The 15,666-nt window shown below is 31.0% G+C and overlaps 2 protein-coding genes and 1 pseudogene across 2 annotated transcripts; 1 reads left to right on the plus strand and 2 right to left on the minus strand.

The window, feature by feature from the left end:
• The first annotated feature begins 1,251 nt into the window (after positions 1-1,251).
• Positions 1,252-2,829, plus strand: LOC113869457 (annotated as a pseudogene).
• A 1,340-nt stretch (positions 2,830-4,169) lies between these two features.
• LOC113869456 (axial regulator YABBY 4) lies at positions 4,170-6,243 on the minus strand. Its single transcript, XM_027505779.1, has 7 exons — positions 6,163-6,243; positions 5,896-6,030; positions 5,611-5,734; positions 5,281-5,329; positions 5,127-5,202; positions 4,881-4,985; positions 4,170-4,250 (listed from the first exon to the last, which is right to left on the minus strand). Exons 1-7 carry the CDS (start codon positions 6,241-6,243, stop codon positions 4,170-4,172), a joined length of 651 nt encoding a protein of 216 aa, XP_027361580.1.
• A 6,689-nt stretch (positions 6,244-12,932) lies between these two features.
• LOC113868739 (ubiquitin-40S ribosomal protein S27a) lies at positions 12,933-13,611 on the minus strand. The gene has a single exon (XM_027504587.1). It carries the CDS (start codon positions 13,568-13,570, stop codon positions 13,103-13,105), a length of 468 nt encoding a protein of 155 aa, XP_027360388.1. The 5' UTR covers positions 13,571-13,611; the 3' UTR covers positions 12,933-13,102.
• Positions 13,612-15,666: the final 2,055 nt, after the last annotated feature.

Below are 15,666 nucleotides of genomic sequence, written 5' to 3' on the forward strand. Positions count from 1 at the left end.
CGAATAGAACACTGGGAAGCTGCCTTGCGAGTGGTTAGATATCTCAAAAGTAATCTTGGTCAAGGAGTTCTCTTGGATAGTCGTTGTGATCTTCGACTTTATGGTTGGTGTGACTCTGACTGGGGCCGCGTGCCCACTCACTCGTAAGTCTCTCACTGGATGGATTGTATTTTTGGGACATTCTCCCATTTCTTGGAAAACCAAAAAATAATATACAGTGGCTCCTTCGTCTGTTGAAGCTGAGTATCGTTCCATGGCTAATACCACATGTGAACTGAAGTGGATCAAAGGTGTTCTTTCAAGTCTTGGAGTCACCCATTCCATTCCCATACAACTCTATTGTGACAATCAAGTTGTGTTACACATTGCAAAGAATCCCATTTTTCATGAACGTACCAAACATATTGATGTAGATTGTCACTTCATCCGTGATGAGATTGTTCGTCAAAATCTTCAACCATCTTATGTTCCCACTCACACACAACTTGCATATACATTTACAAAAACTTTGGGATGCACTCAGTTTCATGATTTACTTGGCAAGCTGGGCATTTGGTCTCCCCATGCACCACCTTGAGGGGGATAATAGGAAATAAAATGTATGTTGTACGCATAATTATTATTAGCCATATTATGGTGATTTGCTATATCTTTAATCAAGTTGTCTAGAGAGATATTACAGGCACAATCTTAGAGATTTATAGGCATATGTTTAGGATTAAAAATATATCTAATTTAATTATTTTTATAATGAATTTATTTAATTTTTATATAAAATTTAAAATTAACTATTAATAAAAAAATTTTATAATAAAAAATTTACTATATCTATTTTTGCTAATGATAATTTATTGACAGTATTATAACAAATTGATGATAAAAATTAAGTAAAAATTTTTTATAAATATTTTTTAATGCCATAATTTTAATATAGTAAATATATTTTTAAATAAAATATGTTAAATATAACGTTTAAGTTAACAAAAGTTCTTGTCACAGTAACTATAAAATATAGAAATATTTTTTTTAGATTAATGGTTGTAATTTTTTTAATATTTTAAAAATTAAAAAATATGAATATGTTTTAAATTAAATCACTAATTTTATTGTCAATTAATATAAAATTAACCTTTCATTATTTCCTAAACTCTCTCAATTGTAAAGTTACTGAATATCTCACCTTTTAAAAAAAATCCTTGCTTATATTAGGTTTGATTTGTGACTGAGGGGGGAGAGCACGCCAGACCAACAATGATCATCCCCGTTCGATGCTTCACTTGTGGAAAGGTACCCACTCAGACCGACAATCTATTTCTTTCTCTTTTTGCTGCAACCGATATATTTAAAATATAAAATGTAACCTTTTTAATTAGGGTTTAAGGTTGAGGATTTTCTATCATATTTTTTTAGCATTCTTATTATTAGTTAAAAATTAGTAAAAATAATATAAATTGTACTTTTTTAATCTAAATTATTGTATGTGTTCTTAGTTTTATTTATAAATTTGATAGTGTATTATATTTTTTTTAATTTAGTGATTTTTTAAATAAATTATTAATTTCGGTATTCATTGATATAAAATTAGCAATGCTAATTGTTATGATGATTATACTTGCAAAAGACGTGACTTTTAATTTATAAAGAGACATGGAAAATTTTATTTATTTATTTTGAATTGATGATCACTTTGTTTCTTTTTCTGCATTTAGGTCATTGGAAACAAATGGGATGTCTATCTCGACCTTCTGCAGGCAGATTGCAGTGAAGGGTCGGTGCCCCCAACTCTTCTCTTTTTCCAACCTCTGTTTTTTTTAGGATTAATTAAAAGTTTTAATTTTTTTTTACTGTTTTTCTATCCCAATATTGGGTTGCGGAGACTGAACAATTGAACGGGTTTTCACTTGTTTATCTGTCTGATTAGCTTTTTATTCATAAGGATTATGCTGCTTTTGGAAATTTGTGAGTGAGGCGTGCCAAAACGTTGTGCTTGTTAAGTTTATGTTCAACTTGTTAGTAACTCCAAATTAATGTGTGGGTCTGTCACCATCTTGTATATTGAATATTGCGGACAAGCGCGGTGCCCTGTAAATTGTAGTTTTTTTACATGTTTCAGGCTTGGAGGATAAACATTTTTGTGTTGTCTGATCTATTCAAGAAGTAAATTGGGTGTCATAATTTCGTTGTATTTTGAAGTTGTTACACAGTCTCCGTGTTCGTTTCATAAGTCAACTTCAACTACTGTATGTATTATTTGGGTGCTCGAGTTCATATTCATTACCTTTTCAATCTTATCTTCAGCGTAACATGCCTTCATGCGTCTGATTTAGCTGCAAATCAACTTGTTGGACTTGTCAGTGAGCTGATAAGAATTTTAAGCAGAGATGTAGACCCTGCTTGTTGCATAATTTGTAAGATAAAAAAGTGATCATAAATTAAGAATTTAATCACATTTGTCATAACTTATCAAAAAGTATTGTATTGTATAATATTGCACTTCCCTAACTGCATCCCTTAAGGGATATTCGATGCCATTGAGTGTATACTTGATTTCTCAATGACATGTAGTGTCTTCCTCATGAAAAAAATTAGTTTTAATATTGTAGTATTAACATAACGGTGGATTGCAGGGATGCACTGGATGCTTTGATGCTGGTTCGATTTTGTTGTAGGCGCATGCTTATGACCCATGTTGACCTTTTCTGTTACTGAATTACAACAGTAATTTCTGTTCCCTCCTCTATTCTTTGTGTATGTTAATTTTCTAATATAAGTTGGTTTGAACTGATCATACATTTGGTTGCAGCTTTGGACAAGTCTGATCTCAGTTAGAAGACGACTTACAGATGACCAAGATGTTTCAGCTACATTGCATGCGCTTTGGCCACGTGTCATTTTTTTCGCCCTCCTTTCTTTTTTTGCAACAAAATGGTCATGTTCGTGTGGTGGATCAGGTCAATTATGGGTGTTATCCTTTCTTGAGAGCTGCTGAAATGGCACAGCTTATGTAGTTACTTTTTCTTTTTTAGTCAGTAAGGTGCAAAGCTGTCTTTTGGTATTTATGCATCCTACAATGATATCACAGACCAAACTTTAGATGACTCAAGATTGTGACTGGTAGTTATAAACATCTGATTATATAAATGTCGAAATTGATACCAATTCATGTTCTAAATTTGTATTTAGGAATATTGCTACCTTACTTTGCATGTTGCAGATTAACCTTTACATAATGCGTATAGTATTAACTTGGGAATGTTTTTATATGAAAAGTTAATGAAAATTTCGCCCCTAATATTAGGACTATCAACATGGCTCTTGGCAGCACGAGCACCGTTATTTAGTTACAGACAGATCAGGGATTATTACTGGCTTAGATATTTATTCTTAACCAGAGTGATGGTGTCAAGGATTGACATAGTTTTTTAGTACCGGGGATGTATGTGCGCGTTTATTTATTAAGTGATTGGTAATTGTAGATCAAAATCATCTAAAATTGAACCTGAATCCGAGAAAATTATAACATATGAAGATCGATTCTAGAATAATAAAACAAAATTAGCAAGCACGAATTTTTATGGTAACTGGGTAGAGATGTCTTGAGGTGAAAAAATTTAATTACTGTATTTTGGCATTACTTTTCTAATTGAAATTAGAGTTTTATTTTAGTAAAATACACAATAAAGGTTGATATTTAAAGTCAATATATATTATCAAATTAATATTTTAACTTTAGTTAGAGAATAATTTCAAAAAAACTTGCGATACTGTACTCAAATATTATCATTTTAAAATTATATGTCATGGCTATATTTATCACCAGCATGTACCGTTTAGCTAGCCCTTGATAAAATGCACCGCGCTGAGAATTAACTTCAAGCAACTCTTGAACAAATAAAGATTTATTTAAACAAACCCAAGAAAAAAAAAACACAATAATTCTGTGGTCCGGAAGACTAATTAATTGAGGTGGTATGCTGGAAAAGAAAGGTGTCAGATAAAACTATCAATTATTAAGCACTTCCTAAAGTCTCAAATTGTCAGTTCTCGACCCTATTAATTCGTTTTCATTACCAAGAGCATCTTTCTTCATAAGGAAAACGATTTAAAGGCAATCCTAATGTTAAGATACAAAATAGCTTTCTTTTTATGCCATATAAGCCAAGCTTTCTTCACTCAAATGGTGTCCTTTCCAAGATGGAATTTCTTGGGACTTTTCTTCCACGGAAACCTTGACCTTCTTCTTCATTGACCTGAAAGTTTCACACATGAAGTGACGCAGTCATTACAATTGTGAAGTACTATATCACAAAGAATAGGCTTAAAGTTGTATGTGAAGTACATCTACATTAGCCTAGACAAGATAGCACACATGAAGGACATGTCAGGAAAGTGACTAGCTAAAGTCATTACTAGAATAACGAGTATAATTTTATGTTAGTATTACCATATTGTCTTATTTACTTTAGTGTTATTGTTACTTTAGGTCCTCCTTGTCGAATTTCTTCATCTCATAGCTTCTAACACGTAGTAAACTTTTTATGAGCATTCTGTGTTAAAAGTTTTGAGAATAATGTTTTGAGAACACCATATTAATCAGTATCATAACTGATTATAATTTATTATTAATCTACAATAACTTCTAATAAATGGCTCAATGTCACATTGATCGACAACTACCATGAACATAAGTCTTTGTTATTGAATGAATGGAGCCTACTTCTATTATTCCAGTGATATAAGGACAACAACACTGTATAGATAGATTCACACAGTGTCAAACCAAAGAATCTCCTACTAATATCTGCTAAGGTAATTTGCTTCAATTATAAAGAGTACTATATGTTTTAAATGAAGAACCTGTTCAAAGTTTCAAACAATACCTCAGCATCATGAGGGTCCACATTGGAGTCAAGATCTGCAAGTTGATCTGTCTGGCTACAGCTCTCTTCATCTCCTTTGCACTGAGTTGGGGGGAAATTGGCCCACTGAAAATGACAAATATTTTCAAGATAATGCTTAAGAACAGTACCCTTCTTTCCCTAATATCCGTAGCTCACCAATCTTATAAGACTTAATAGTTTGCAAATGAGTTGAAACAATAAGAAGTTTGAAAAACTAGACCTTACATTTTTTGCAGCTGTGCTAAAAGCTTCTTTGTGGGCCATGTCAGGGTGTTCAGCTTTTAGCCTTTTAATCTCTTCTCTGCATTAAACCAATATTCACATTAGAATTCAGAGCTTGAAGTTTAGTTCTATACTACTTTGTTTATTGAATCATTACTTGATGAAGCGGTTATAGGCTGATGGTGTTCTTTGTCTCTTCTCTGGGGCTGCAGATAATCCATGCATCAAAAATATCATTTTAATGAGGAAGAAGAATGCCGGTTTACAAAACTTGCTTTAAACACACTAACTCTTCTTATTATTAACAATTTTGTTGACCCCAACATTTAAGATTGTTTTTAAGCATCTAATAATAGTAAAATTTATTACAAAACAAAACATTTGTTACATTTTTGTATCTAAAATGTATTAAATGTTTTATTTTCCAATAAAATCCTATTACTTTTGAATGTTTAAACTTGATCCTAAGTGTCATTGCCTTACATACGTTTGTTCACGACATTACTCATTGGAATCACATCCTCTTCTTCACAATCAGAATAAGTTGTCATGAATGCACTATGGCTGTTCAAACTCTTATTTGCATCTACTTCTGGACTGCATTCTTTTGGCTGGAGAGTGGAGACAGTCACAAATGCTTTTAAAGTTAAAAATCCAATAAAATGACATAAACATCTAGCTATCCAATTAAAGATAAGTTATGTGGCTCAATGGACTAGCACTTGAACAACACAAAGAAAACAAACATAGAATTGGAAAGGTAACCTATCACCTCAAGATGACTAAGAGATGCTAAAAGGTGGAAAGGGACAAAAGAAGCTTTCATCATATTAACAGAAAGAAGACTTGTGCAGTGCCCACATCTCACTGTCACCACCATTGACAAACTGCTACATGGGACACTTACCTGCATCTCACAATTGAGTTGGAAAGAGAACAATGAAATATGGAAAGTAATACTAAAATACACATGAACTCAAGAAGTGCAGTTAGAGTAAAACCACATGAACTCAAAGAAGTGCAGTTGAAGTTAAAGTACCATTAAAATGGTGGTACAGAATCCACATTGTACGTAACATATCTGTTCTGGAAGATCAAAAAGATGGTTCAGTGTTGACATTGGTAGGTGAAAGTGTTAAGTGATAGAGGAAGAGGAAAAGAAAGAAAAGATAGAGAGAAGGTGTAGCACTTTAAACACAACGAAGCATTTATAGTTGAAGATAGACACTCATAATCAATCATCGTCTTACTTTAATGATTTGTGGAATGGGGTACTTAAGGTGGTTTTCATTGCCGGAAAGTACTCTAACATTGACGCTAAGGATGTGGAGAGTTAAATTTTTTTCAAGCCTTGTGTAGGGTGTCAAATTACAGCCACACCCTTTCATTCAGAAGAGGGTTTATGATAATTTTACCTATTTGCTTCAACATTATTTATCACTGGCAAACTTCTCCATAGATTGCAGTGGCCCAAAGTTCTATGGTACTTTGCAGAATGACTAGAGTACTTGTTTGTTTCATGTGTTGTTTTCTCTTTTATTGACACTCCTATCTCTCCAAGCCCTCTCTCTGTCAAACATGAAAATGAAAGTGCAGAAAAAATTTCCATTATAGAAGGAAGTGGAAGTTTCCACAAGGGCACGTTGAGAAGGTAAATAGGCATCTTAGGATTTGTCTTTCCTGAAAGACAGCAAAAGAAATTGACCAATGAAAAAGGATCCTCCCCACTTTCTGTGCTCTCTTTGCATGTGTCACTTCCCATCTATTTTTGTTTCACATTCAGCTAAGATTCTGTATTAACCGCGTATTCATTTCATTCAAACCTTTCTCTGCTATTTCTTTAACTCCCTTCCATGTGAGAGGTTTCAGAATCAAGGGATACTCATTTTAAGTGCTACATGCTTAATTTCTTTAAATAAGGTCTCATTTTCTAACCTTACATAAAGAAAAAAAATTTCACTAGGAGAATTAGTCCTACCAGGTTGTAGATATTTTTGCCACGAATAAATATGCCCCTTATAAGGAATATCTATGATTTAGACAAAAAATAAATAAATATACTACTATCATGAAAATATCAATTCCCTTCGAAAGTGCATGATAGAAAGCTTGTTATGAGGAAATTGACAAAGAGTTGGTTCAACATATAGTGGATTAGATTTTGTTTCATGAGGGTCAATGCATTTACAAGAGGGAGTTTTAATATGGAAATTGTCCTCACTGCGTTATTGCAGACAACTAACATTGGCAATCCTATTCCTATAGGCCTAATCCTACTATGTAGGGTGACAAGGACTGATTCTTTCCTCAAAGAACCAATTGTGTGAAAAATCTTACATGTTATGATCAATAGGCATGTCCCACAAACAAAATGAACGGAAGCTGTGTGGTAGGTGGGAATCAAGAGCCGTAGAATGAAGATATATTTCTCTTTTAGCTGCATTATTTTTTTCAGTCATTTTTATAACCTATATTGATGTCCTTGGCTACTTGCAATTATAGTCTCATTTTTTTTAAGCACTCTCTATTTTTTATATTTTGGCCTTTTCTACTTTGAAGATTTTGTCAACCCTGAATGATGGTCCTGTTTGTTCCTTGTTCATTTATTTCATCCACTTCTACTTCAAAATTAATTTGTAACTAATCAGAATGAGTATGGGAAACCTCTTTCATGGAAATGGAAAGAATTCACAGAATAAACGATTTAATTATACATCTGAAAAGTTTGGGGTCCTTATTTCCCAAAAAAGTAGTAATATTTTGCTACCAATAGTGCCTTTTAGGGGTGTTTAAAAGGGTTTTTCTTTTAATGTTTTTTAATTATTTTTGCCAAAAAAATATATTCCCATGCAAAAGTAAAAATCTTAGATTTTCATAAAATAGCCATAAAAATATTCTCAAATCTTAGAAGTAATAGCATAAGCAAGCAATTACCTGACCCTATTCAATCTCTTTTTTACTTTATATTTATATTTATATATATATATATATATATATATATATATAATTTTATTTTTGAATAAGTTGCCAAATAAACAACACAACTTAAAGCTGCCCTTGCACATATGGAATGCCTTGGAGTGTTTGACTCACGGAAACTTTTGCTTTCCACATGAACCTGAGAAAACTATTCAAGCGTAAAGCAGCTGAGCACCATTTTCATGGCATAAATTGCTATAAAACAACAGAGTAAATAGAGCTTTAAGCACACATATCAGAACCCGAATAGGATATCTCATAATTGTGGGATGTAGTAGTTCAACATCAAGACAGGGACTGAGTGTTTCAAGTTTTGAAATTTGAGCTAAAATGGGTGAGTCAAATATCAGATCATTAAGCCTCGTAGTGATACAATGAGGTGTCACTGTTGTCAATTGAATTCGGATCAAAAGTTTCCACCTACTCTGTTGCTGGCTACACCTTACTTTGATTCATAGTTCAATGGTGGTGGAACAGAATTCACAAGAATAAAGTTTTTTCTAAACCAAATTATATCTTTCCTTCTTATAGTAAGTGTTATGAAAATTTTAAATGAGACTAACATTACTAATAAAACATTATAAAAATCTAAGATTCGTAATATAAAATTACAAATGTCATTATGTTAATCTTTAGAAAAATTCTAGTCATCAAATCACTTCTTTAAAAATTTAAAGCATCATTATATTAGCTCTCAAAAAGTTGTCCACAAAATAATTTTTCAAAGATTTAATTTATCATTAAATTAACTATTAAACATTTTAAAATATCACTATATATTTATCTTTACCGAAAATTAAAATGGTAAAAGAATAGTTAAAACTAATTAGCTAAATTATTAAAGTTTTTAGGAACTAATTAAGTGAAAATATTTAATGTGTGCGTGATATGAGACATATCTAATGAATGGGGGAGAGTTTACTTTGATCGTAAAGGCACCTTTTTGGATCCAACTAAGACATGCCTCTTTTGGTTTTCTGATCTTTTTCTTTAAACATTGAATAAAGTAATAATTTCCATTCAAACTAGAAAAAATTACTAAAGTTGCTTCTCAAAAGGGGTTTTAACAAAAGAAAAACACTAAATTACCCTGTAAGTTTTTTGTTTCAATTCTTGTTGCATATAAACTCTCATAGCAAATGAGCTATAAATAACATTATGGCCACAAATAGTATGGCTGGCTTTAAATTGGAAAAACCTCTCCTCTCCTTAAATAAATAAAAAACCCTAAAATATAATAATTGACAGACAAGAAGACATTTCAATTATTGAACATTGGGTGCATTAAGGTAGAAATTGTGTGGGATGTCAAATCTAGGAAGCCTTCACTAGAGATACAAAGTTATAGAGGAAAACAAAATAAGGTGGAACCTGCAAATTAGAAAATGTGAATCCCCCATAAATTCTTTAGAAATCCAAATCCTGTTATGTGTTTCATTTCTTATACACTTTTTTAATGGATGCTTTATTTCTTCTACTACTTGAATAAAGGGCGATTTATCTAAATGAATGAATAAATTACAAGCACAAATTCGTCCTGCTAGACTTTAGAACAGCATTTTTATGTATTCTGAGTTTTTATTTATTTGTTCATTACTATTCGCACAATTTTGAATTGGGAGTATAGTTTAAGTAAATCATCCTCAAAATACAGACTTTAGTATTCAACCTTGACATTGTCTAGGATCATAATTCACTTTTCCTTGTGATCAAGTATGGCTATCAAGTTGAATAGAATTTTTGTTGAAGTTATAACATTGAAGAAAATTAGTAACATACATATTAACACATTTTTTAATGCAATATTAATTATCGTTTAAAATTTTAAAATTATTAAAATTATGTGTCCCACTCTTTTTAATTCTTAAATTAATTTATTTTTTGTACTTTTGTAATTTTTAATAAATAATTAAGAATGTGTTAAAAAAATGTATTGCTAGTATTTTTCTATGATATGAAAAACTAAATCAAATGAATTACAAGGAGTTGATTATTATAAAGGAAATTATATCATCACATTCTTTTATTCTTTTTAAGTGCATGGTGCTGGTGCAGTTATTTTTGGAGCAGGATCCTTCTCCATAGAACCAAACACTTCGAACCCACTAAAACCCAAGCAAGTTTTGAGACTATCTATTTCTTTCATTAGTCAGTACTTAATATGATGATTTATTTTTATTTTAAATAAAAACAGCACATTCTAGATATTATTGTTTTAATAAAGAAAAAAAATCATACTCTTAAATAGGTAAATAAAGATATATTCGGATGAATTCTTTAAGATAGCTTTTAAAACTCAGTCATTTAGAGTATATTTGATTTCTATTTTAAAAATAGTTTTTTATTTAAAAAAATAAAATAGAAATTTGTATTGAATTTTATTTTTAAAAACAGAAAACTATTTTTGAGAAGGGAAACAAACACTCTCTTAGTTATTTTAACATAAAAAGCATACAAGTAAATTTATAGTTGTTCAAAGTTTTAAAAAGAAATCGTTGTATCATTAAATTAATTTATCTTAACATCTATGCAAAAAATTTCATTAATGGATAGGCTCCATTATAAATACATATCAAAATTTCACCATGCCTTCTTCCCAAAATTATTCGTATAGAATACAAATGACCAATAAAAAACTAGTAAACTTTCTTAGTAATTTGATATGAAAAGTTCAGTTACAAGATAACTTTTCAAACCCACTTAGCTAACTCGATGGAGCTCAAAGTTGTATATGAGTCGGTTTATTTTGCATTGACATTGATAGATTTGAGTAAACTAATACATATTGTTTTAATATTTGATGGTATTATTATTATTATTTATTTAAACTTCAAATATTCTTTGCAAATAGTAATATAGTCGAGAATATACACTGCATGGCAATGTTGATAAGCTTACCTAAAGATAATTTAACACGCTACTTACACCAACTAGTTATTGATACAATTTAGAGCATACTGTGAGAGACACACAAAAAAATATCCTCTCATTAGGCCCTTTTTTTAAATTTAATTATACTTCATAATATTTTTAAAATTAAACATGAAATAATATTATTTTATTTAATTTTATCACATTTAAATTTATCTTAAAATTGTTGATAATTTCTATGGTACCTGAAGATTAAATATATAATAAAAAATTATAAATATCCTTTAAATTTTTAAATTATGAATGTTCTTTAAATTTTGAGATATTAAAAAAATATTTTAAAAAAGAGCTTATTTATTTGAGAGCCTTAGCAATAAAAAATTTTCTAGTATTTAATATAGTTGAAACTTGATATTACATATTAAACCGAATAACTCTTACCAACTTATTTGCTTGTTTTAAAATTAAATAAAAGTTATTTTATTTGAATTTTTATTACCCTAGACTCTTAAAGCTGAAAATAAGTAACTAATGATAAAAAAATTTCAAGTAACTTATAATACAATAATTATATATTTTTTTTATAAAAATTTTCTATTTGTGAATATTTAAACTTAACTGGTTAACAAAACTTAAATTATTTTTATAAATTAATTAAAATATATTTCAATTACTTTTAATCATACGAATTCAATAGAAAGAACTAATTACATGTTTCCCCCAATTTAACTTTTCGGCAAGTTTGCCCTTTATAACATCTTAAATAGACGGAATCACACAATGGGAGGATGGTTCAGCACTAGTTTCTGATTCTCGAATGGCTAATCAAGTGAAATGAATAAACAACTCATTATATACTATGATAGAAAGGGATACCATCAAGCGTTATTTAAACCACAAAAATTAAGGTCTAATAAAATCATATATAATATACACACAACAAACACACAGCTTAAGAGCAAGACATCTTCTTTTGGATGTTCGAGACACTACCGTAGCTTCAATATTCCATTGAGAACAAGCATGAATCACTTGAAAAGAAAAATATTTGATAAAACAATTTTGAAAACTATGATCATATAAAATAGATTAGGCATAGCCTCAGCAAAAAGCACTTTTAATACTTGTATCAATAACTTGTATGTTAATCAAAACTACACTTCTCGCATGTCAGGCACACCAATATTTTTCCTAGTATAACAATTCTGCTCTTGATAGGACACACGGCATCTTTTCTGAACATGCAAAAGCACAAGGTTTAGCTCCTCAGATCGCTGAAGCTGAGGTTGCGAAAATACACAGAATAAACTTGCTTGTTTATTGGATAATACAAGTTTTTTCAAAAATGACGAATCAGTTTTATGGGGAAAAAAATGTGAATTTATTAATAAATTGGTAGCATCGTTCGCACACGCCGTCGAGATCATGAGAACATTTAGCGTTTGCATTTCCGGCTCAAATTGAATCACTAACGGATCGGCAAACAACAAAAACAACGCAACAGTGAGCAAATGCATCATGAGAACTTAACGAAGATCTCCACGGCGCATCAAAATTGAAAATCATAAACAAATGAATTACAAAACAGTATTCTCATCCACATCTTATGCACTCGCAACAAAGTAGAACTTAGCCAAAACGACATTCCCAAATTAAAACGCGAAAATTAATAACCAATTTAGACTCTGATAAGCTCCTCTCCAGCAAAAAACAAACAACCACAGATTCAACTTCATAATCCATATCCATTCTCACCCTACATCGCCATAACATAATTGAACACACAACACCACAAAAAATCGCCCATAAACTAATTTAATCGCTTTAAATTATCAAGGGCATGTATTTGTATAGCGAGCAACACACATAAGCAAGCACACAAAAAGCAGCACATCAAACCACACAATTACAAAACAGAAAATCAACCAATCTGCAGATTTAAACAGAGACAGTAATATATTAAACCGAATCATAAATAAACCAAAACACAAAACAATATTCATGTAAGTTCAGAAACGAAACTATAATAAAACTTAAACATAGTAGCGACACGACAAATCGTCTACCCCACTAACAAAAACCAAAACTTTAGAAACTAAAACATAAAATTTCACCGCTGGGTAGCAAAATTAAGCACCGGCTTTCTGGTAAACATAGGTAAGACCACACTTGCCGCAGTAGTGGCGATCAAAGTGGTTGGCCATGAAGGTTCCAGCGCCGCACTCAGCATTAGGGCACTCCTTCCTGAGCCTCTGAACCTTACCAGAGTCATCGACCTTGTAGAACTGAAGGATAGCGAGCTTAACCTTCTTGTGCTTGTGCTTGATCTTCTTTGGCTTGGTGTAGGTCTTCTTCTTCCTCTTCTTGGCGCCACCGCGAAGGCGAAGGACGAGGTGGAGCGTAGACTCCTTCTGGATGTTGTAGTCGGCGAGGGTACGACCATCCTCGAGTTGTTTTCCGGCGAAGATGAGGCGCTGTTGGTCCGGTGGAATTCCCTCCTTGTCTTGGATCTTGGCCTTGACGTTGTCGATGGTGTCCGAAGACTCCACCTCAAGGGTTATCGTCTTCCCCGTTAGGGTTTTCACGAAGATCTGCATTGTGGTGGCTAGGGCTCCCGGGGTTTGAAGGAGGAAGGGTGTGGAGTGAAGAAATTTTAGGTTTCAGAACCTTATATAGTTAAGAGATTAGGGTTTGCTGATACCTTTTGGGCCTAAATTTAATTGGACAAGACCTCCTCCGGCCCATATCTCTGAAATTTATCTAGCCGCACCCTTCCCTTTTCCTCTGAATGTAACAGAAGTTTAGAACCCGTTTATGGACCCAAAATAAAGGCCTGATTTCTGAACAAAAATAAAAAGAGTCAGTTTGTGTTTAAGGCTTTTTTTATAAAAAAAAAAAGTGCTTCTTTTGAATAATCATTTTTAATAACCGAAAATTTTATTTTTCAATTTTTTAAAATTTTCTAGTTAAGATTATGAAAAAACCGTAAGCTTAAAATTATTTCATTTAATTTTTTTAGAAAAAATTTTTTAAATAGGTTTTTTTAAAAAATAAAAGTACAACTGCTCACGAAAATTTTTTTAAAAAGTGTTTTTTTTATATCATTTTAAACCCAAAAAAGTCAGAATTTAATTTTTATAAAAATATTTTTGAAAAATCACTTTTTATATATTTAAATTTTTTTCAAAAGTTGAAACAAATGGCCGTTATGTTCCTACTGTGTTTGTAGCATAAGTTTATATATATATAGTCAGTATTAGTTTGTTTTATATTTATAAAGCTTAGTTAATAATATTTCTTAAAAATATTATCAAGTTTGATTTTGAACTATTCTATTTAAAAAACGACGTGTTTGTAAAAATTCAATCTAAACTAGTTTAATATTATTTAACCAAAATGAAAATAATTTAATGTTAAAATAATGACTTTAGTTTATTCAATTACACGTTTAGGAACAACTTTTACTGTTGATTTAAACGTTAACTTTTTTTTTTTCCGATGAATACAAGTTCAGTTGGGTTTGGTACGACAGCAAATGCATAGTTCTGAAATATCTCTTGACAATAACTTCACTATGTTGACATTTTTACGAGAATGCAACCTATTTAGGTAGAGCATTAATATCTACCCATCCGTAGATGAATTCCCCTTTTTTTTGTCGTTAAATTACACGGCACTTAGGAATTACTACTCATACGATTCTACAATTATAACGATTAACTACTGTCAATCTGTCAATTTTGTAAAAATTTAGCTTTTTTTGTTTAAATAAAAATATAATTTCACCTAAATTGGAAAGGGTTCAAATCCAACGCTACGGTATTTCACATCGCACTTTTTAAGACATCGAATTCATAATTTGTCAAGCATGTAATTTGTAACTTGTCATATTTATATACTTTATCGTTTGGTATAATTTTATCATTGGTTTAAAACTTAGTGTGATTGATTATTAACTATTAAAGATAAATTATTTGTTAACTAATATAAACTAAACCAACGCTTAATATTGGTTCCGTTGATCTTGGAAAAGGTTGATGAGTTTGAGGTATTTCAGGGGGAAGAAGGTGCTTAAGGTTCAATTTCAATCTTATCCTTTAAAGAAGATTCAAAATAAGAATATTCTAGTGGAGGGTTACGTGGTGGGAATGATGATAACGATGGATTCATCACCATTAATTTAATTGCGGAAAAGCTTAAATCAAAACAGAAGGGAAGCTTTGTTTTGATAGATTCACACGTGCCTCATTCAAATTGACTGAAAATTTGGAGAAGCTTTTGTGTTTAGCAAAACAATAGCCACTAAATACTTAGTTTTAAATAATTAATGGGTCATTAAGAGTAATAACGAAAACTCTCTTAATTAAAATATAAATACTCATTGATCTTTGAAGTAAGAAGAAAACGTGTACTCTCATAGCTGTCTAATTAATGAAGTCCCCACCACGTAATTCGCTGGCTCGTTCTGGTCCTGTAGAAATCTCACCATCTATCATGCGAAAACCCTTTTCGATAAGATGCCGTATTACGTCAATCTTTCATATTCCTATATTATATTTTAATTACTATCCCTAAAAATATTTTAAAATAAATCACGAAGATGTATTATATTTTTATAACGTTTAAATATTAAATAGTGAAATTAGTAATATATAAATAAATATTTATATTAATAATGTGTAAGTGTGTGGAA

Source organism: Abrus precatorius, unplaced genomic scaffold (genome assembly GCF_003935025.1).
Source record: "Abrus precatorius isolate BTA unplaced genomic scaffold, Abrus_2018 Scaffold6, whole genome shotgun sequence".
Lineage (NCBI taxonomy): Eukaryota > Viridiplantae > Streptophyta > Magnoliopsida > Fabales > Fabaceae > Abrus > Abrus precatorius.